This window comes from Saccopteryx bilineata, chromosome 5 (genome assembly GCF_036850765.1).
Source record: "Saccopteryx bilineata isolate mSacBil1 chromosome 5, mSacBil1_pri_phased_curated, whole genome shotgun sequence".
Classification (NCBI taxonomy): Eukaryota; Metazoa; Chordata; class Mammalia; order Chiroptera; family Emballonuridae; genus Saccopteryx; species Saccopteryx bilineata.
In genome coordinates, this window is record NC_089494.1 from 36491735 (window position 1) to 36514071 (window position 22337).

At 39.6% G+C, this 22337-nt stretch overlaps 1 protein-coding gene across 4 annotated transcripts in view; it reads left to right on the plus strand.

The window, feature by feature from the left end:
• SATB2 (SATB homeobox 2) overlaps positions 1 to 22337 on the plus strand; it is a 203236-nt gene that overhangs the window by 132109 nt on the left and 48790 nt on the right. For all 4 annotated transcript variants that reach the window (XM_066281183.1, XM_066281181.1, XM_066281184.1 and 1 more), the window contains 2 exons: positions 10987 to 11199; positions 16400 to 16555. In XM_066281183.1, the coding sequence (XP_066137280.1) occupies positions 10987 to 11199; positions 16400 to 16555 (369 nt within the window). The remainder of the gene's footprint in view (positions 1 to 10986; positions 11200 to 16399; positions 16556 to 22337) is intronic.

Below are 22337 nucleotides of genomic sequence, written 5' to 3' on the forward strand. Positions count from 1 at the left end.
GGAAGAGGTGTATGTAAGAACAAAATGAAAATTGTAACAACCAAAATATTTGGAAGTCTGGACTTCAGTGCATTGCCAGTCAGTTTTTGGGGGAGAAGCTTTTTTTATTTTCAAGACTTGTGTTTGATTTATATATATTCTTTGCCAAAAATAGGCATGATTTAATTACATAGACAGGTTATACTTGTAGAAAATTTGACCTCTAAGATACTCAGAATTCTTTCTCAGCCAACCTCTGGTCTCAGTCATAATGATTTCTCAGTATTCAATAGAGATACAGCCCTCAACAAGCCACACTAGAATAAAACACAACGTAAATCCAGGGGTCTTGACTCCATGGTCCAGTGATCTGGTTATAAAATGACAAGGAAACCTGTGAGAAAAAGGAAGTCCACCCTCTGAAAGATGGGCTGTAAATATGAAATGCTGCAGATCAGGCACGAACATGTTATTGGCTTTTGAAGCAAATAATATACCCTCTTTTGATTTCAACATTAAATTAATAAAGGAGGAAAAGATGTCCCTGCTCGCTTCATAAAATAGGCCGTCTTTCATTTCAGAATCACTGGCTTGACTTCACAGATTTAAAGATTATAATAATATTAATATCTTCCAGAATAGCGGTGTCTCAAAGTTATTAGATGGCTGAATGATAGCTCCTCCACATAGTGGTCTCACTTTAGTTCCTCCTGTCATTAATGAGCACCTTTTAGACAGTTTTCGCCAAAAAGCCTGGGGGAAGATGCTGGCTGTTTGTGCTCTGGGCAAAGAGAAGGTTGAGTCAAAGCTGTCAAACATGCACACCTCTCTCCTCAATCCTCAATCCCCTTGAAATAGAAACGTTTATATAAAAGAAAATTTGAAGACTCTTCCCCTCTCCCACCCCATCGTTTACAAAACACATACCAAAACATCAGAGGAGACAAACATGGGTAGCGCACCGTTCTAACCCTTTCATCCCTGATTTGTGTGCGAAGTTCTTACAATTAGTTACAAGCTAATTGTAGAAAACACAGGTTTCATCAGTTTTACCAAAAGGAAAAAAAAAAAAAAAGACTGCCTTTTGGTGATGGTTTTATAAACTTTTGTCACTATTCTCTAACAAGCAGTGATCGGCTCATTTCACGAAGATAGGGCGTCTTTGTCCTCAATAAGGACTTTCTTTCACCTCTAGTGTGTATGTCTCAGTAGCAACCTGCACTTTGAGTGTGAAGGCCTTCTGTTTTATTATGTAACTAGTCTTCCCAAATTCAGGGTAATGTTTATAATTAAAGTAGAATTTTTATAGAAGAAATACCAGGAAGCAGTAGCTTTAGGTCCCACTATTTATATACTTTTCACCATTGCTTATTTAAAGTAACAAAAAAAAATAGACGAGTGTTCTTTTCATGGCCATTGATTGAAATGATGACCATTTGGCCTGGAGTTAAGTACGTGCTTGTTCAAATAAAGTGAATTAAATTTAAAGGCCAGAAATGCTGAGAGAAAAATAGAACTGAATCAATTTGATGTCAGTTGGAAATGACAAAGTTGTTTCAATTTTATCTACAAGTTTTGTGCCTAAAATTATCACTGTAGACTATAGCATTTACTTTCAAATTTTTCTGACTGCAACTCCCAGTAAGAAATACTTTTTATCCCGTGAGCTAGTACACACACACTCACACATGTGCACATACCTGTGTATTGCATATCTATCTTAAACTCAATCTCATTTTCATCTATGTCTTTATTTGTATATTTCAAAAGCAAGGCCTTCATGAAAGAAAAAATAAACTCCAGGAAACAATACATGTGCCATGTATGCAGCACTTTGGTAATTTATAATCTATCTAATTTCATTTCATTATATAAAAAGTTAGTTATGACATACTAATTCAATTTTTTCATCCACTAATAATTATGATCCATTTTTAAGCAATGATGCAAATTAAGGTTTATTTTAAATGATACAAAGGTACTTGAGGAAGAAAAGTTGTTCTACTTTTCTGCACAATAAGATGACTATCTTAGTTTAGAGCTATCCTAAATAACCGTGTGTTTGTTTCACTTTATATAACTGATTGAATTTTTCTTTACATTCTCCTTTACCCCAAATAATTTTAATTACTTCCTAAGTTTATTCTTTATGTTTTCTTCTTTCTATATTCAGGAAGACACTTAACAAAATAAAATGGAGGGCCTTGAATGTAGTAAGAACTGTACTTTGATGTTAGTTCTGTATTTATTTATCCATAAACTAACAAATATTTATTAAGCATTCAGAGACTATGCTAGGCATTATAATGATAGTTAATATTTATTGAACATTTAACATGGATTGGGATACAGTTATAAGCTCTCTAGGGAACCCTATGAGGGAAGTACATTATTATTTTAATTTTACATATGAGGAAACTGTTTCATAGGAAGACTAATTGATCTTTATCCAATTGGAGCCCAGTTTAGAACCCAGCAATTCTAACTTCAGAACTCATACTTATAACCACTTTATTCTCATCATCTCTGCTGTCGTAGAGCAGAAGATGAAAGACAGACTCCCTCCTCAGGGAGTAAAATGCAAGGAAGAAACAGACTTCCAAAGCAGGAATCCCATTGTGGTATAATAAGTACTGTGATGTGTCACATGAACTGGTGAGAACAGATGCTTTCGACCCTGGAGGTGATTGACATTAATGCAGTAATAGTTCAGCAGGAAAAAGTAATATTTTATAACTGTTTCAGGACAGAGTCAACGCGTATATAAATAGACTGCTTTGCTTCTTATATCTGAATGCATTTGATACATTTGAGATATAATTGTTCAATAAATATACGTTTTTGTTTTGTTTTTATTTTTGGAAAGTATTATTTTTGCCAAGGATTTGACAAAGTAGCCCAGATTAGTAAATTTTGAGGGGCAGCTTGCCAACAGTTGTTTCAGAGGATACTCATGAAATAACCAGGGCCCAGACCTTTGCGAATGCAATTGTCGTGCCACCAGGAACTTCAGGTGTTAGTGGAATCCATGGATGTGCCCAGAGCCAAGAACAGCGCTGGTAAAATTTTCCCCAGGGGAACCTGTTCAGTTCTCTCTTTGCTGTTGCTTTTTGGTGCTCATGTGTTTAGAAAATTTTGCTTTAGGTTGTGCATAACTCCCCGTTCTAGCACCTAAGACTTTCTAAAGACAAGGAGAGAAGGAATAAGGAGGAAAATGAGATGAGACTGCTGATGTAATTGCATCTGTTATTGCATCAATTAAGTAGGTAAAAATTAGTAAAGTTGCCAGAAACCTGTTTTAGGCCAAGTTCCTCCATTGTATGTGCTCAAGTGTGGCTCGGACAGGGGATTGAAATGTAAAAAGTGCAGGCTGTTTTGAATGTACCCACTGTGTGGTACCTGCTTTCTGTACTCTGATGTGTCAGGTGGCACAAGCAAAGTTTTGTTATGTACACTAGAAAGATAGCTGTCTGTGAGAGAAAGGTTTCATTTAATAAATTGCAGACTTGGGGTACATGCAATATTCGTTCTACAGTAGAGTTTGTGTGGTCCCAAATTTGTTTCCATTATCATATTGTTTTCAGTAGGTTGAATAAACAGATCTTGAGAACAATGGGAGTAGGGCTTTTAATATGTGGTCCCTCAGGGCCTGCTACTGTCTGTTCAACGAAATAGGGCTCCCAAGTCTCAGGAAAAGGAAAATTATGCACTTTGTGTGTTTTTGTGCCCTATATCCCTGTATATTCCCCCACTAGCTACTGTGCACAAAATGTACAGATCCTGCTCCCGAGGAGTTTACTATTTGATGGGAAGAAGAGGTGTTATAGCAGCACAATATAAAAGATGAAATTGTCATACATGTGAGATAGAGCTAGTGCCATTTCCATTCAAGGAGGGAGAAAGTGTTGCCAACTGCAGTGTAAACACATATATACACAATACATAGTCTGTCAGTGCATTGCAGAATAGGTCTCTGAAGCAACATCATTTATCTGCAAATGTTATCTTTGTATATACCTTTATATTTGCAGAGTACAGTAATTCCCTTCAGATGCTCAATTCTATCCACCCCCATCCTACAAAAATGCTACATGCATAGGCTGTCTTTCCTAATAAAGAAATATTATAATAAAAGAGAGGTTTTATTAAACTAATGCAATAACAACATTTTCTTTGAGGATTTAACACATCATTTTTAATAATAAAAATCAAATTGTCATTGTTGTGCCCTGTATACCTTTTATTCAAATCAGCCTAAATACTTTGGCTTCGTGGCTAAGCAGTGCTCTGGGGGGAGGGGGGAGGAGGGGGGAGTATTTTTAGCATTACATAAATGAATTTCAGCAGTCAGTTTATAGTGGGTTTGTAGAATATGAATATGGGGCCCGGGGAAAGCTGTTTGTAGGCGTGAGCAGAGGGGACAATGCCCCTTACGGGCATCCAGAAGGAAATACGATTGGAGATTAGGAGAGAACCGATTTTGTAAGGACAGCTTTCAGAATATAGGATACCAATAGTTTCTACAGCTATGCAGCTTATTTCTCAGCTTCAAACAACTGTGCATTATCAACTAAAATTTAAGGGGTCACTTTGTATGCTGAGGCTAGGAATTTGGTGTTACCTGGTCTTCTTAGGAGGACACAGTTTTTGGGCTCTTATGTCAGCTGGAACTAAAAATTTGGCAATTGTTTGAAAATTAAGGCTAACAACCATGCAAAAGGGGTGGTGAAATGTGGGGGGACTTTTGGAGGGACTTTCTCTTTTGTGTGTGTTTTAAGGGATGTGTGTGATAGGTCATGTTCAGAGACAGGATGCAGGGTTGCCCCATGTGAGTGCCAAGGACCCTTCCACCTTTGACCCTTTGTAATTTTAATCTATAAATTCGGAGTCTTTTTGTCTTTTAACTTTGCTGATCGGTTATGACATCATTTGTTAAAAGCAATATATAATTATGAACTAAAATAGTTATATTGTCAGACTCACTACTATATAGCAAATGTTTCAACTCATGCATCCTTAAACAGATGTAACTTGGTTTCTGAAGAGGACGTCATTAAATAGCTATATCCTTTTTCATACACCTAACGATTAATAATTAAAATATGCTACGAGGGGATAGGGCTTATTTTCTCTAAAATACCCAGTCTGAATATATCTAAAGGAGTGTCAAGCATACAATTTTTACTTTTAGCACAGCAATCACATAAACTATCTTTGGAATTTACATGACATTCTAATCTCCCTTTGTTTAGATTAGAACCCAATACTTTCAAAGTAGTTGCTTTATATGATAAATGAGTGTTTTGAGGAGTTGAGTTACTTTAAAGGTATATGTTATAATACATATGTGAACACTGCAAGTTACACTTTATACTTATACAGTGAGACTTCAACTGCCACAAACAAATACAGTTTACAGAAATGAAAACAGTCTCTGGCTAGTTTGAGGATTTTTCCAGAAAGCACTGGGGTTTGGCTGGGCCAGTTTCCTCAGTACACACCTGGTGTATATCACTTTAAAAAATAAATTATGCCTCATTAAATTACAATTAAATAGAATCATGATCATTTGTTTTTCTGGAAGGAAGATGTTTTGCATATTGAAAGCCTAATTTGTTGCAGGTGACAAAAAGGCTGAACAGATTATCTAATATCACTTCATTTGGGGGGTAATGTTTGCTAGTTAGTTCGTGTACACTCCACTAGTTCAGAATTATATTAATGTGTTTTGTATTATTTTTCTCTTCAAAATGTCTCCTACCACTTTATCAGTTTTTGTCCTTTTTTTTTTTAAGGCTTTTAATGAAACAGAAACTTCTCTTGGTATTCTGGATTAGTTATATTGTTTCTTTTTCTTCAGATATTCTAATACCGCCTAGTCCCCCCTCTCCCCCGCCCCCTTTGCTTGGTCTCATCATTATCTCTATATCCATGTACTGTGTATATTTCAAATCCCAGCCAAGTTCCACCTCTTCCAAGACATTTTCCCTGAGTCCTGTAGTTGGCAATCCTTTCCCCCTCGTTTGAACTGAGATGGCAGTTCTATCTGAAATTTATGGCACTTGTCATGTTTAACATTGTGCTTCTCTAAACCATCATAGAGTCAACTGCTTGGCAGCAGAATCTAGATCTTAATTAATCTTTTCATTCCTTTCTGAGCTTTGTATCGAGTTGTAAATAAGAAATGAATTAATAGACTAATCTGTCATTCTTTGGTGATAGGGATATTGGATTTGGGGTTCTCTAGACAATCAGTGGGAGATATCACCCAATCCTTGAGAATTCCCAAAGACGTGAGAGCTATTAAGAACAGGTATCTGTTCAAACTGATTCAGTAATGACCTTCACTGTTGCTGTCAGCCCCGGAGTGGCCTGGGGGAGTCGGAGGGTCTCAAGCACAGTGTTCCTAAAAGCTGGTCCAAGTTGGGGTTCTCTCACTGCTGTCTGAAGGGATTAAGGGCCCATCAAAGGCACTTTCTCACTTGTCCCAAACAACGTCTCAAGGGCTATCGCAGAAACCTAGAAGTAAATTTTATAAAGCCATTCATGGTCATGTTTTCCAAATATTTCTGACTATCAGCATGTATTTGCACACTAATAACTTGGGGCAAACTATGTGAATTGTTGAAGAAACATGGACATTATAGTCATTTAAATAAGAAAGCTCATCAATAGAAATTTCAAATTTAAGACATTATAAGGTCATTTAATTTGTTACAATAAATATTATTTAAAATACTAGAAATAATAAGTACACAATTTTTTTTTTAATTTTAAAAATTAGCCTGCATGTTTTGTCTGTGGAGATAACCTATATTAGGAACCAAGCTCGAGGACATGATATTAGTACCTGTTTTGCATTTTGAATTGTTTTGCTTTTGTTGAATTTTCTGCCAACCCCTTACATTTCTTGCTGGGGCTGGAAATAACATGAAACTCACAAAGTCTCCCCTTAGAAGGCTAGGGAGAAAACCAAGGGGAGGTTCTTCTCCCCAGCTCCCATCGGCTTTCAGCAACATGCAGCCCTAGAGCTAGGTGAGCACGGTGCCTCTCTGCTCCATGCCGATGGTCGTTCTACTCCTTTTCAGGCAGTGTTTCCTGGCCTTACGTAACTTCTGCTCCCACTGAGGAGGGAGCTGTTTTCATCTCTCCCTCAGGAAGGCTTTGTTGCCCACGATGAGGAAAATACTTAATGACCACTTTATTCAATACTTGCAGTATGTTTTTAATATGATTATTGATATGAAAGTTTAATAAGCAATATCCTGGTTAATTTATTAATTTTCCTCAATTTTCCCATTTTCAATATTCCTGGCCCTTCTATTCATAAAAGTACTTTTTTTTTTCCCCCAGTGCCCAGGTGCTATACCACATTCTCTGCATCTCAGGCTGCGTGATGGAAATGTCCCAGTGACATCTCCTGCCTGGATGCTTGGTAATGAAAAGGCCAGACAATAGAGGGGCAAGGGCTTTAGACCTTTTTATGTGTGATAAATTATTAATTTATGTTCTATTCAAGACACTTTCAATATAATAAACATTTACTTATCTTGATAATCAGATGGGCCAATTCATGGTGTATGTAAGTTATGCCATAGATTTTTCTTCCTTACGATGATTATCTACTAACTAAATAAACTCCTTTACCATTTATGAGACTGCAGAATTAGGACTCTATTTTTTAAAATCCCAGTTTAAATATTTAAAAAGCTCATAACCAAAATGAAAAAGGCTCAACAAAACAACTAAAAACTTCTTAACGCCTACCCATTAGCTACTTGTTATTGTGAATATCTGAGGTGATAATAATCTGCTTTGGGACCGTAGCTACGTAGATGAGACTTTAAGTAAATAATTTAAAACAGTGTTCTCATTCTTTGGGGCAGTTTGTGGAGGTGCACTGGCCACCTTGTTGGTTTAAGACTTTATCTTCAATTAGGCAAATGAGTCAGAAAAGGCAGTATACTGTATTCCACCAGCCTTCTAAAATATGTACAAATATTGTGTCTCGTTCACTTCTAAGTGACGCCGATGGGCAGTCATTTACAAGAATGGTTCGTCTTGATTTTTCTCAGAGAAGGATTCACTTCTCTATGAGGTTGTCCAACATATAAAAAATGCAGAGGAAGGAACACCACATTTTTAATGTGGGAATAAAAAAAGTATATCAAGCAACAAAACAAAAAATACTCTGTGCTTCAGAGTAACTTTTTTAATTGATGCAGAATACACAATTTCAGGCCTGGTCTATCAGGACACGAGTTTTGGTTATTTTACTATCTTGTGTGCAAATTCTTAGCTATATTGTACTCTACAATGTGTGAAAATAATTTCACAGAAATTTATAAACTTTGCTCTTGAGATATCTTAAGTATAAATGCAAGTAGCCTAAAGAATATATCTGTATGTAGACCCTAAAACTCCTCCAGGTTGATAACCTAAGATATATTACAATGTTAAAATTACTTATGAGAGAAAAGGAGGAGGAGAAGGAGTCCAACTTATCCTTTGTTTGCAGAGTTCATCATTAACTCAGAAAATAACAATTTTAGTGTCTTTTGGTGTTGGAGATTAGTATTGATTTTAAATTGGCTTCCTTCTTGGAGATTTTCATCTCAGAAACAAATTTATTATTAATATTGTGGTTGCTTTAGTGCAAGTGGAAGTAGAATAACTTAAGGCAGAACTGACTTAATTTTAGAAAAAGAATCGGTACTTAGACTGTATAACATTTTCTGGACGACAAATGTGTCACTTGTTGGTTGTAAAAGCACGACAAGATGTCTGAATTTCCTTGGAATTGTTTTACCGGGAGGGCATTTTTACGTACGCAGCCTACCATGTCCTTTCCTTGGGCGTGCATGCACACAGTCACCCTGGTTAACCTCTTTCCTGGCTTCATTGTACGGCAGATTTTATTCTCATCATAAAGACATCTGTAATCAAAGTAACACGACACCCAAGTTGCAGAACGATGAGATGGCGTACAGCTTGTAGGTTCCTTACAGTAAAATTGCCTCACATGATGTTTTAAATGGTGACTACCTTCTGGGACTACTGATAACTCTGGGATGCACATTTATATAAGTGACATTTGCTTCACTGTTTTATAATGCATTACAGTGGTAGTGGTACCTTGAGATACGAACAGACCAACATACGATTTTTTTTTTAAGATACGAGCTGCGACTCAATTTGTATTTTTGTTTGAGATCCAAGCGAAATTCCGAGATACGAGTCGTGATTTGGGAAGCTGCCACTAGTTGGCGCATTGGCCCACGGGTCCAGTATCAGCAGTTTGATATGTGTTGACTGACTTATGAGCTCGGTTACAGAACGAATTAAATTCGTATCTCAAGGTACCACTGTATTTATTTTCAAAGATCGCCTAACTTACCCTAAAGATTCCTGGCCAATCAGGAGATGGTATATTCCTCTTGCACCAAACGCTTCTTATAATTAAATCATATATTACAAATCTGAAAGTGTTTCCTTTGCATGAATATTCCCTTCAGTGGAAATGCCCTTGGCACCTACTTTTAAAGATTTGGGGGTTGCACATCTGTTCTAAGACACAGAGGTTAACATCTCAAGCTCTTCCTGGGAGATGATCCCAGGCCCTGGTCTCATACTGTCCTGAGAACAGATGTTAGTTGGGAATGTAATGCAGTGTCTCTGTGCTAATCTAAGAGGTGTGCAGAGTGGAAATGGACCTGCTTTTGCCCAAAGTACTACAGTGTTCCAACTTTGTTTTCCAACCTTTTTCTTACATTCATACTACTTATCTCTACTTGTCAACTTTTTCATTTTTTTGTGTGTGTGTTGAATTCTGTGATTAGAGCATATAAAAACACCAATTTTCCATTTAAGGCAGAGGTTCTCAACCTGCCATCGGTTTCCGATAGCTTTAGGCGACCCCTGTGTTTTGGTCGTTCGACCCCCGCCGGGGTCACGACCTACAGGTTGAGAACTGCTGATTTAAGGCTTTCTGTTTGGATAAGTCACACATTCAGAAGGTTTTTCAGCCTACCATGATATTCTCCAGCGTGTGCTCTGGTCCCTCACCGGATGTGACCACATTTACATTTATTAATTTATTAATTTTTTTAGAGAGGAGAGACAAAGAGAGAGATAGAGAGAGAGAGAGACAGAGAGAGAGAAGGTAGGAGCAGGAAGCATCAACACCCATATGTGCCTTGACCAGGCAAGCCCAGGGTTTTGAACTGGCGACCTCAGTGTTCCAGGTCGATGCTTCATAACTGCGCCACCACAGGTCAGGCCCCACATTTCCATTCCTTTAATGGTGGGATTAGAGCTTCCTCCTTGAGGGCATTTCATAAAAATGTTTCGGTGCTCTTTGGTGCATAAGCAAGGATACCTATTATGTGTGGGGATTGAGAAGCTATCAGAGGATGAACACAAGTTATAGCCATTTGCTTTCTCTCTCTCTCTCTTTTTCTTTTTTGCTGTAAGAAACATCTATATTGAAAACAGTGGCCGGTCACATAGAAATTCAGCCAAACTTTTTTTTCAAGTCGATGTAAATCTCCCATGCTGTTTAAATGTCGGAACTAAATTTACCAAACTTGGCAGATTTTTAAAGCTGAGCAGGACTGCCAAGTGTTCCCAATTTCAAGCAGAGAGTTCTAACAGTTCCTGAAATACTTGTAGGAGGCACCTGGTGGTAATTGCAGCTTCACAATTCTTTCCCCAGCTCCTACCTTGCTAGCTGGCATCTCTGTACACTAGTGATTATTACAGTGATGATAAAGTGTCAGTACAGAACGATCTAAAATAAGCCACAGCCCCTGGAAGGCAAGCACATTCCCACAAAACCTTCCTGTTGGAGAACTCTTGGGAATTAGACTGAGGTTCTTGACGTCACAGCCAGCTGTTACACCACACAGATAAAGGAGATGAGGGGCGGAAGACAGAAAGCGCGTACACACACACACACACACCTGCAGCTATGACTCGGCCAATTTTTTTTTTCTTCCATTTAACCAGGGATTGTTGTCCGAGATTCTCCGTAAGGAAGAGGACCCTCGGACAGCCTCTCAATCTCTTTTGGTAAACTTGAGGGCCATGCAGAATTTCCTCAATCTTCCGGAAGTGGAGCGGGATCGCATATACCAGGACGAGAGAGAACGGAGCATGAACCCCAATGTGAGCATGGTCTCGTCGGCCTCGAGCAGCCCCAGCTCTTCCCGAACCCCTCAGGTGAGATATGTGCTCCGGTGACATTTCACTCTTTGCCTTGAAAGCATCTTACCTTCACTGATACTGTGTTTCCCCTCGAAAGCTAAGAGACATAATTCAAGGATTTCTTAATCCACTGAACATGTTGGTCAGAGGATATGAAGCTCTGACCATATAAAATTGGTTGTCCTTTACTATGTCATATATCATCTTTGTCCCTTCAGGGACAGAAAATACAGTTCTCCCACACATTGCAGGAGAGCAGGAGCAGGTGGAAGGTAGGCTATAGATGTCTACATACAACTGCTTAGTCATCAAAGAAGGAGTTAGGGCAGGGGTCCCCAAACTACAGCCCATGGGCCGCATGCGGCCCCCTGAGGCCATTTATCTGGCCCCCGCCGCACTTCTGGAAGGGGCACCTCTTTCATTGGTGGTCAGTGAGAGGAGCACATTGACCATCTCATTAGCCAAAAGCAGGCCCATAGTTCCCATTGAAATACTGGTCAGTTTGTTGATTTAAATTTACTTGTTCTTTATTTTAAATATTGTATTTGTTCCCATTTTGTTTTTTTTTTACTTTAAAATAAGATATGTGCAATGTGCATAGGGATTTGTTCATAGTTTTTTTTTAAAGTCCTGCCCTCCAACGGTCTGAGGGACAGTGAACTGGCCCCCTGTGTAAAAAGTTTGGGGACCCCTGAATTAGGGGATTTGTGTTGCAGGTGAGCTTGCATAGCAAGCACACTGCTCTTCCTTAAATTGTATCTTTATTTGGATGAGGGTGAGGTAGTTGTGGGCAGGAGACAGAGAAGTAGTCCAAGCTCTGCTTTACGCAATCTGAGAGAGACAGCGGGGGAGGAACCTGTGTGTGAAGGAAGCGCGCCTACGCAGCGGCCCGACAGAATGGTTTGGTCTGTGACCCCTTGGAAAGCGGCAGTGGAAAGGTAAACCTTCATTATTTTGCTTCCTATGGCGAGCTCCCCCAGGACTACATGACTTAGTGTTCCATCCCTCCTTTCTCTACAATTTAAACACGTTGTGTCTGGCCTGACCTGTGGTGGCGCAGTGGATAAAGCATCCACCTGGAAATGCTGAGGTCGCTGGTTCGGAACCCTGGGCTTGCCTGGTCGAGGCACATATGGGAGTTGATGCTTCCAGCTCCTCCCCCTGTCTCTGTCTCTCTCTGTCCCTCTCTGTCTCCTCTCTAAAATGAATAAATAAAATAAAAAAAAAATTTAAAAAAAATAAAAAATAAAAAAAAAATAAACACGTTGTGTCAGCTCCTTCTGCAAATGTATACATCTAGTAATGCTGTCAGAGATCCTACCTGAAGGGTCAGAGGCTCAAGTCAGTTGAGAGTGATTTTCAGTTCAGATCCGAGCCCACTTACTTCTAACCTGCTACTGTCTGTTTCCCTTCAATGTTAGCTACCACTAGATTTATGATACAGCCAATTTCATTTTACTATTGCTAGGATAGAGGAAAGTTTCCTCTGAGTGTAGTTCTTAAAACATGCAACAGACTCACATTTGTACAAATCAGAAAAATGAGTACTTTGAAACCAAAGGAGTTTTTTGCTTAGATACTATAGTTTTGTTTTTCTTATGTGTTTATTTTCTGGTAAGTTCCAAGGAACTGATTAAGCATGGAAGCAAAATTTTATTCTAGTAGAAATATTTGAGCTTTTTCAGATACATACTTTTTTTTTTTAAACATCTTAACTTTTTATAACTTTGTACTCTGCAATAGATTTTTAATTGAAGATCATTTTCTATCATGCACTGCCAATTTGGGATACTTACACTTTAGTATTTAGTGAATTATGAGTTTTAATTGCTGTTAAAACAAAAATAAGTCTCTTGACTGCTTACTTTGGACAAGTGTAACCAAGCTTTTATATAGGATATATATTTTTTCAATTCTGGGGCATACATATTAGGCTGTTGAGTTGGGTGAGCTGTTAATGTGCACTAATATTTACATCTATTAAATTTGCCAATATTTTTGCCACTTTTGAAGTTCATTCAGTCATTATAGGAGAGTCCAGCCATACTTCATGGCTATTTAACCAGACAATGCTGAGAAAGTCACTTCTGCGTCTTAGAAACTCACACAGTTCTGTATGCTTGGTTTTCTGCTCCTTCGTAATATTTTTCTAGCAAGATATCTTAGGCATCTTTTCAAAGACCTGATAGCCTTCAGAGCTAGATCAGCTTCTAAGGCCACACAGGGTATTTTGCTTTTTTTCAACAGCACAAACTTCTATTCAAAAAATTTCTAGATACAGGTGCCCTTTATAACAGGAAAATTAACTATTTAATTTCACAGTTTTGCAATTTATGAAAATAAGTATAAAATGTTTTTCTCAAAATATTTTTGAGAATACAGCCATGGCACTAGCATTCTATACATTCTCTGGGACATTCTTTTTTATTCTGTTGATTAAGCATTTAAAAAGGGGAAATTATTAAGGTTGTTTAAAACACTTCACGATTACCTACTTACTCAAAATTCTTTACAGACCTATCTCAATGGTAAATATGCAGAGCTGAGTAAAGCTTCCATGTGAGAACACATGTTAGAGGACGGGCCCACTGAGCTAGCCTTTCAGTTGGGGTCAGCCACCTGCATGGGCACAGAAGAGGCCTCACACAGGTGCATGGGGATTATTTCACAGAGCCCATCAGCACTTTATTATTAGTTTAAAACAAATTGAAGAAATTTCAAATTAAAACTCCAGGGTCTCTTCTCATAACCCTTCAATTAGCCGGTATTCCTTGATGTACTTAATAATGATGAAACAACAACACAAGGGTAAGAATGATAATTTATCAAGCACTTACTCTGGATCAGGTCTCAGGAGCATCTGTGTGAGTTGGGTCTTCTCCACTTGCTCTGTGATCCCCATCTTAGAGATGAGGAAGCTGAAGTTTAAACTGATTAAATGCCTTGTATATGGCCACACGGATCAGGGGTAAAACTAGGATTTTAACTCCGGTTATTCTAATTTCAAAGCCTGGGATCCTAATCATATTTTAGCACCTTGAGGGCTTTCATTTTAGCCCCCATATTCCAGAGAAGTTTGGATCAGTTAAGTAAGGTGAGGCAGTCACTGAGGCTAATAAGGAACCTGAGTTGAGAAAGGCAGAAATAATATGCTAAAATGTACATGCAATAGGAAAACTGGATTAACCAGAAATTTTGAAAAGAAAAAAGAGTTTCTTGAAAGAAAGAGAAAAAAAAAAGGACAGACAATTGGATTGTTACCGGAAGACTCCAAACATGAGGGCGAGCAAATACCTGTGAGAATAGCATCGGGGTAAGCTGGAGATTGTGGAGGCCGATGAGCACAGTGGTTCTGAGCCCACACTTTGGAGCCTGAAAGACTTGAGTTCAGACTATGGTTGTCCTCACTTGCTGTTGCCTGTCTTCCAGCAAGTTAAATCTTCTCTTTTATTATCAATTGTCTTCCTCTGTAAAATGAAAATAATAATAATGTTTAACTCATTGTGTTCTTAAAAGAATTAAATGAGATAACAAAAAGTAAAGCTCTTTCTGGAGTGCCAGGCACACAAACATGTGGCGTACTTTCTTCTTCTTTTCTGTAGTAATTAAAAAGTAGTAGGAGACAGGGAGGCCAAAGGAGAGTGGAAGCCACAGAGCGCTCCTAGGAGTCTGGCCTTCATGGAAACTCGGGACCTGATTTGGCTTTAAGACGGCGTTGCGAATGACCCCGTGTCCACGCCACATGCCCCTTCTTTCCTGCGAACCCGCGTGTGCTCAGTCCACAGGGACAGCTCAGGGCACCGCGTGTGCTCAGTCCACAGGGACAGCTCAGGGCACCGCGTGTGCTCAGTCCACAGGGACAGCTCGGGCCACCGCGTGTGCTCAGTCCACAGGGACAGCTCAGGGCACCGCGTGTGCTCAGTCCACAGGGACAGCTCGGGCCACCGCGTGTGCTCAGTCCACAGGGACAGCTCAGGGCACCGCGTGTGCTCAGTCCACAGGGACAGCTCGGGGCACCGCGTGTGCTCAGTCCACAGGGACAGCTCAGGGCACCGCGTGTGCTCAGTTCACAGGGACAGCTCGGGCCACCGCGTGTGCTCAGTCCACAGGGACAGCTCAGGGCACCGCGTGTGCTCAGCCCACAGGGACAGCTCGGGGCACCGCGTGTGCTCAGCCCACAGGGACAGCTCGGGGCACCGCGTGTGCTCAGCCCACAGGGACAGCTCAGGGCACCCACAGAGGGGCAGTGGTGATTTGAGGACTACTCTCCGGGTTTGGGATTAAGGTTGAGTGGGATAAGAGGGAGAAAAATCTACTTTCGACCAAATCAGCTGGCCATGCTCGTGAACCCAAGGACGGGGGCAGATTCCTGCTGTCGGGGGTTCCCAGAGGGCCACCCAGCCCCCCTCTTCACACATCAGAGCAAGTGCTCTGGAGCTCTTTTGGATCAAGTAGCTCCAAACGTTTTAGGGTTATTCTAAGCCACAGAAATACAGACATTTTCTCTGTTGTCCTTCATTTGTCTCTGAAGCTGATGGGAAATCATTCAATTAAAACGAGCACGGCAGAATACATAAAACTACAATATGAGTTTAAGAAAATGAAAATGCCTCATCAAAGGCATTCTGAAGCCTAGTTTTATGAAATGAAATTTTGTTTTATTTCCACTGATTTCCTAGGTGAAATTAGGTGACTGTCTGGGTAGCATAATGATGATAATGATGGGAAACTTGACATACTCAAATGACATACGTGAAGCTTTAATAAAAAATGAGAGAGACTCAAGGGAGTGCATTAAATTGAGTAATAATTTATTATTTAGAGACCTGTGCACATTTACTCATTTTTTCTGGAAGAACTGGCTCTTCCAAGGTGTGCTGGTTTCAGAAAGACGAGGGTAGCTGCGTGTGTGTGTTCTGCACGCTCACTCGGCAGTTGGGTGATGGCTTTCAGGTACAGAGCAGCCCTCCTACCTGGGAGCTGTAGGGTTCTGTGAGGGCAGGAACAGGGTTTACAGGACTCCGCCTGTCCTATAGGAATGCATTGCAATGATTTCCAATCACAATTAACCTGATTAGAATAATGGACAGGAAGTGTCCCTCTGTAGCTAATGCGGTTTGGCATCAGCTGACTGAAATCCTTTGATAATTTCTGCACAGATGGCTGGGCTGAATGCAGCACTTTTTAAATTATTATTTTCATGGTCTCTTGGTAGGCCAAAACCTCGACACCGACAACAGACCTCCCCATTAAGGTGGACGGCGCCAATGTCAACATCACAGCTGCCATTTATGACGAGATCCAACAGGAGATGAAAAGGGCCAAGGTGTCTCAAGCCCTGTTTGCCAAGGTGGCTGCAAATAAAAGTCAGGTGAGTGGTTTTTAAAAGAGCAAAAGCGAGAGCTGGAAGTAGACTGTTCTCCTCCTCCCACCAATAAAAATACATCTGTTCTTATAATAATAATAACAATAATAATCCCTAGGGAACCTGTCATGTTCGGAGTTCTTTACAGTTTGCTTTTATTCTCACTGGAGTTCAAAATAGAGATTAAGTCAAAACCCAGATTTTTGTCTTTAAAAGAATTAAAAAAAAATTTAAAAAAAAGAATCAGCATTGAATGGTTTCTAATTCTAAACACTACTATGTATTCTTTTTCCTCTCTCTTGAAAAATAAAATTTGGGGCGGTGTTATTTGAGCAGAACTTGGTATGTGTAGAACAGCGTCTTTCCGAGACCACATTTAGCCAGGACTCATTGCCTCTCTTGTTCCCACCAGGGGAATGACCGACTTTGTAATAATAATTGCTTTCCCCCAGCCCCAGAGACACCTTGTGATGTCAGGTGTTTCTTTTATGTTTAGAATACAGTTGTTTTTCCAGGAGAAAACACACGCAGGGGAGCCCAGAGTGAGCACTAAAATCTTCAACAGAAACACAGAGATGCTTATCCACTGCAGTTTTCCAGAGCGTGGGGGTGGTGGGGGATGGGTGCTCCAGGGAAAAGGTAGACAGATGCTCGGGATTTTTTTTCTTTTCTTTTTTTTAAATTTCTGAAAACAGCAACAGTTGATGGGATCGACTCTCCATTTCAATTCCTTTAAAGGGACAACTAGAACCCTACCCTAGAACGGATTAATTGAAGTGTCTGTCTATCCCTGAGATGAACAATTACCCCGTGCGTGGTGAAGGAAACAAAAGTTTGTTGAAGCATAATTTTGAGGGTCTTTTGAGTCTGAGCTTGATTTCCTTTGCGGTCTTTCATGACAAATGTTTTCATCCCTAAGTATGTGAAGTGGTAAAATGGTCCATCATTTCTCTCCCTAACAGGTCCTCTGTTGTATACCATAAAGAAAGGAGGTGACTGAGTGTTGTGTTTCTCTTAAGCAAGCAGGTTTTTTTCAGATGTTGATAAAGGGGTAGGGGTGGAATATCTAGAAACTTGGAAGAGGATGGAAATATTTGTTTCCCTTTTCGATTTTAATGTAGTAATCTTTCCATACTATTCTCATTATCTCTCATCAATGAAATTCTTGAAATCCAGTTTGCTAAGATTTGACGTCCAACCATAGTATGAAATAACATGAAAAGAAAATACCACGGAGCCTTCCTAAACTGTTAAATGCATAAAATCCCATGTACCACATGGCAAAATATAATGAGAGTTGGAGCTGTTAAACGAATAAAGCTGTTAAATGCATAATGCCACTTGGCAAAACTACTGTGCATTTAATGGTTTTCCACTGTGTAATAAAGGACATATGTGGTAAATGTGCAGTGAGTATAAAAGCTACACAATTGATTTTGCAAACCTGCCCCTTAGTTGTGACTTGATGTAAATATCAAAGTTTCACTCAGTCCTTTTCTTAATAAGAAGCTTTCAAGAAAAACTGAAGACCACAGTCTGAGAACTTGATTCAAAATGTCTGTAATCTTCCTATTGACTTGGCACCATGGCTTCTGGAAATAGTGATGCCTTCAGCCTCCAAAAATAATTCAGGTGGCTGATTGAAAGCTGTGTTTGCCAGTTGGCCCAAACTTAGCTCTCCCAATTTTTGATGCCTCCTGAAGAACTCAGGAGCCCTGGTTTTGTAGAATCTGGAGGAAAATGCAGTTCTGGGGAGTAACATGCTAAAGGATGAGATTCAGCCTAAGTGGGGACAAGGTGCTTTGAAGTTTTTTCATTTTTTCTTTGGGACAATGGTCTCATTCTCACTTATGAATGAGGAACCTTATTGGGAAAAGCTGACTCAGTTGGAAAGTTGGGGGCTGAGATTTTTTAAAATGGTAATTTAACTTAAGACATTTACTCCAATTTGTAAGTGCTTCATAAAAATCATGATTAGTAAAATGAATTGCATGATTTGGTCTTTTGCATGTGTTTGGGGCAAATCCATAAGGGTTATATCCCTGATGAATATCAGGACTTTGGCCAAAGCACTGAGCCTCTCCCGGCTGCTGTGGGAAGTGGTCACACTGTCTTCCTTGGTTGCAGGACTGAGAGAAGAAAGAGTTTCCCCTCCTCACTCACATTCCCTTTCCTCCCTTTATTATGTTTCTATGGAGAAGTATTAAGTTCTTGGAGTGACTGAGAAGGCAGATGAATAGTGAGGTCTCTCTATTCTCTCTTGGATGTAAAATCAGAAGAACCTTTAATTTGGAACTCTTGTGAAATGCAGTAGGCTTAGAACCTCGAAGGCCAAGTTCAAATATACATCATGACCCCTCCCCTTCCATTTTAAATGTCTTTTAAAATGGAAATAAACCCTCCACTAAATCTTATTCACTCCTTGGTATCATCTGCTGTCATCAACCATTAAGAGTAATTCTTAACACTGTGTGAGGCAAGGTTTTAAAGAGAAGTAGGAAAACGGAAGCAATATTTTAGAGAAAAATTTAGAAATTTTTTTAGAGGGATAAAATGGTCCTTGAGGGCTGTAAGTGTCGAGGTACACAATGGGAGAAGGGGTTCACAAAAGGCAGTTGAAAGAGTGGCAAACTTTTGCAGTTTTGCCTACGATCCTGTTGGTGGAAATGCATTACTGGAAAGTGTGTGTGATTCCTTAGTGTGTGGGTATGTCAGGATGCTTTTGTAGGGTCGTAGATTACCTCTTCCTCCAGATCAGCTCCAGCTGCTTTGTCCAGCCTGTCATCCAGATCCATTGACTGTCTCTTATCTGACTCTTGCCTCTTTCTTCATGGGATAAGAGTCAGAGAAGGAGAAGCAGAAGAAATAAATAAGAGGAAAGGGGAAGGTATGCAATTTAGGATTAATTTTAGGGGCGTGTGTGAGTGAATTCTGAGAGGGTTATCTCCATTTTCTTTCTGCAGAATATTCAGATTGTTGGTCTCCATAGGATAGGGTGCACTACGATCAGTGATTTTCCTCCATGAAATGAGTGAGGTTCCTTAGTAAGAGCCATGATGTAAAGGCATATAGAACATTTTCTGTGTAACCTCACTATGATCCTTAAATGCAAAGGGCCACCAGGGACTGAAGGCCCCAGAGTGCAGTCTGAGTGGTCAGTGGAGCTCCTTGAGACCTTCTTGTAACCTCCCTGTCCCTCTTGCATTCTATACGGTTGCCCCACCCCTCTCTCTTCCTTCAGTGGGTTTCCATATTAATCTTTGCTTTTGCATTTATTTTTTTAAAATTTAGTTGTACATATTTTTTACAAAAAGAAATAAGCTCCATTATATGATTAAGTAATAACATCCTCACTTCAGAACATTCAGAAAATGAAGAAATATATGAATGAGAAAACATGATTCACCCATAATTCCACAATCCAGAGACAGTTACTATTAACATTTTAGAGTCCTTTCTTCTAATGTATAGGTGTATATGGGTGTGCACATGGGTGTTTATATCCTAGTTGAAATCATACTGTACAACACAACTATAAGACAAGTTAAAACTAAAATTCTTTTCCTAAGGCCAACATTTTATGTAGGAAAATAAATTTATAGCCTAACCAGGCAGTGGCACACTGGATAGAGCATCAGACTGGGATGCAGAGGACCCAGGTTTGAACCCTGCTGTCACCAGCTTGAGCGCAGGCTCATGTGGCTTGAGTATGGGCTCATCACCTTGAGTGCAGGGTTGCTGGCTTGAGTATGGGATCATAGACATGACCCCATGGTCGCTGATTTGAGCCAAGAGGTTGCTGGCTTGAAGTCTAGGGTTGCTGGCTTGAGCAAAGGGTCACTGCTCAGCTGGAGCCCTCTGGTCAAGGCACATATGAGAAAACAATCAGTGAATAACTAAGGTGCCACAACAAAGACTAGATGCCTCTCACCTCTCTCCCTTCCTGTCTGTCCCTATCTGTCCCTCTCTCTGTCTCTTTCACACACAAAAATAGGAAAATAAATTTACAAAGTATAAAATGTTATCTTTAGTCTCATTATTAAGTTTTTTACCCTTCAGAAAATATTGTACAAGGATCAAAAGCTTGCCACTTTGCATATTTTATCTTAATATTAAGTTTCCTTTATGAGGATGGCTCTGTTGGGGCTGGGTCAGCTCAGGCTATTAGAAGAAGACCTTTGCCCCATCTCCCTGGTATATGTCCCTGGTATCAGAAGTGCTAGCCATTTGATGCCCTGTGGACAATGAGTTGGTGGTCTTACTTAGTCTTAGCCTATGATTTTGCTTTTGCGTCTTAGACTCAGCACGGAAGGCAGACTAAAAGGAGACCTGTAGCCTTGCCTGAGCAGCTGCCCCTGGTTGCTGGGCAAGGTTTCTTTGAAACAGTAATTTTGAGACCCTGTTAGGGAGGACTTTCTACACTTGTCAACTGGGGCATATAGTCTACAATTTCAGGGCCATCCACCAAATTCAAACAAAAAAATTATACATTTACACCATAATTACCACTTAAAAAATATTACACCACATAATGGTTAGATTTCTTCACATTCCCAAATACCAAGCTCAGCAGGCAGTCCACACTGTGGTGCTTAACTGTCCGGTTGAACCCTTCCCTCTCCTCCTATTTTCTCTCAACACAATCTTAAAGGATTAGACTCTAGTGAGATTTTATCAGCAGAAATTTCCCTCAAGATCTCAGTTTTTATGTCAACCTTGTAGTGAGGAACTGGGTTCTTTTTTACTGTTCACACAATTAGTTGTGTTAAAGTTTCACACTCTAAAACTAGCTTTTAGGGGAGCCCTTCCATAGATATCAACAGAGATTAATCACCAACTTCATATGCAGGTCATAAAATGTCAGATGCATTGACCCATCACTAAAGTTTATGTACTTTAGCACAGTGAGGCTTTAAGCACATCTTTATGGACTGCAGAAACCTTGAGTTGCGTTATTTTGCCTGTTTATGATATGGCTCCTTCAGAAACTTGCATGCAACTTTGAGGCAGATCAGACTGACATATTAAACCCACCTCGAACACTCCTAGCCTCTGTGGAAGAGGACATTGACTTTAAAGCAGGCTTCTACATTGGAGAATGTTAGTGCCTATGAATAATTCCTACCACGTTGCTCTGAGAGACTGCTTATCATTTTCCTTTCACAGGACCAAGACTAGGGTGAGGCAAACCAGGTCCCAGGATGTAAAATAGAAGGAGGCATGCACTTTCAAAACCACACTCCTTAAATTTTGTGCATTAGTCGCTTGCTTGCCTCACCCTAGACCCAGCCTTGATCTTTCAAAAAATAATCATTTCTAGTTTTCGGATGTGTTTGGTTTTTGTCGCTCAGCACTTACGAGTTTTTGAGGCATCTGCATAACATAAAGTATTGTGTCATAGGTATGCTAGAATTGGGACCTGCAGTAAGGGACTAGAAATGTTTTTGTTGTTTTCTGCTTCATATTCTAGTCTAGTACATTTCATTACTATCTTTCTAATATTTAAATAGAGAAGTACAGGATTCCAGATTCACTCATTTTCTTGACAAATATGGACAGCTTTTCAGATGCATGTTCCTATGCAAGCATGTATATATGTGTGTACATATTTATATAAAGTTATGCCAAATTTCCATACTGTTCAGTAACTGCATGTATCCTATGTATCGATGGTAAGGAGAGTAACAAGATTTTATGAATTTTTTTAATTTGAGCCCTCTATAACAGAGGTTAGGGGGTTGATCTGAAATAAAATTTTCATTACTGTCAATTACAGATTCAATCTTTA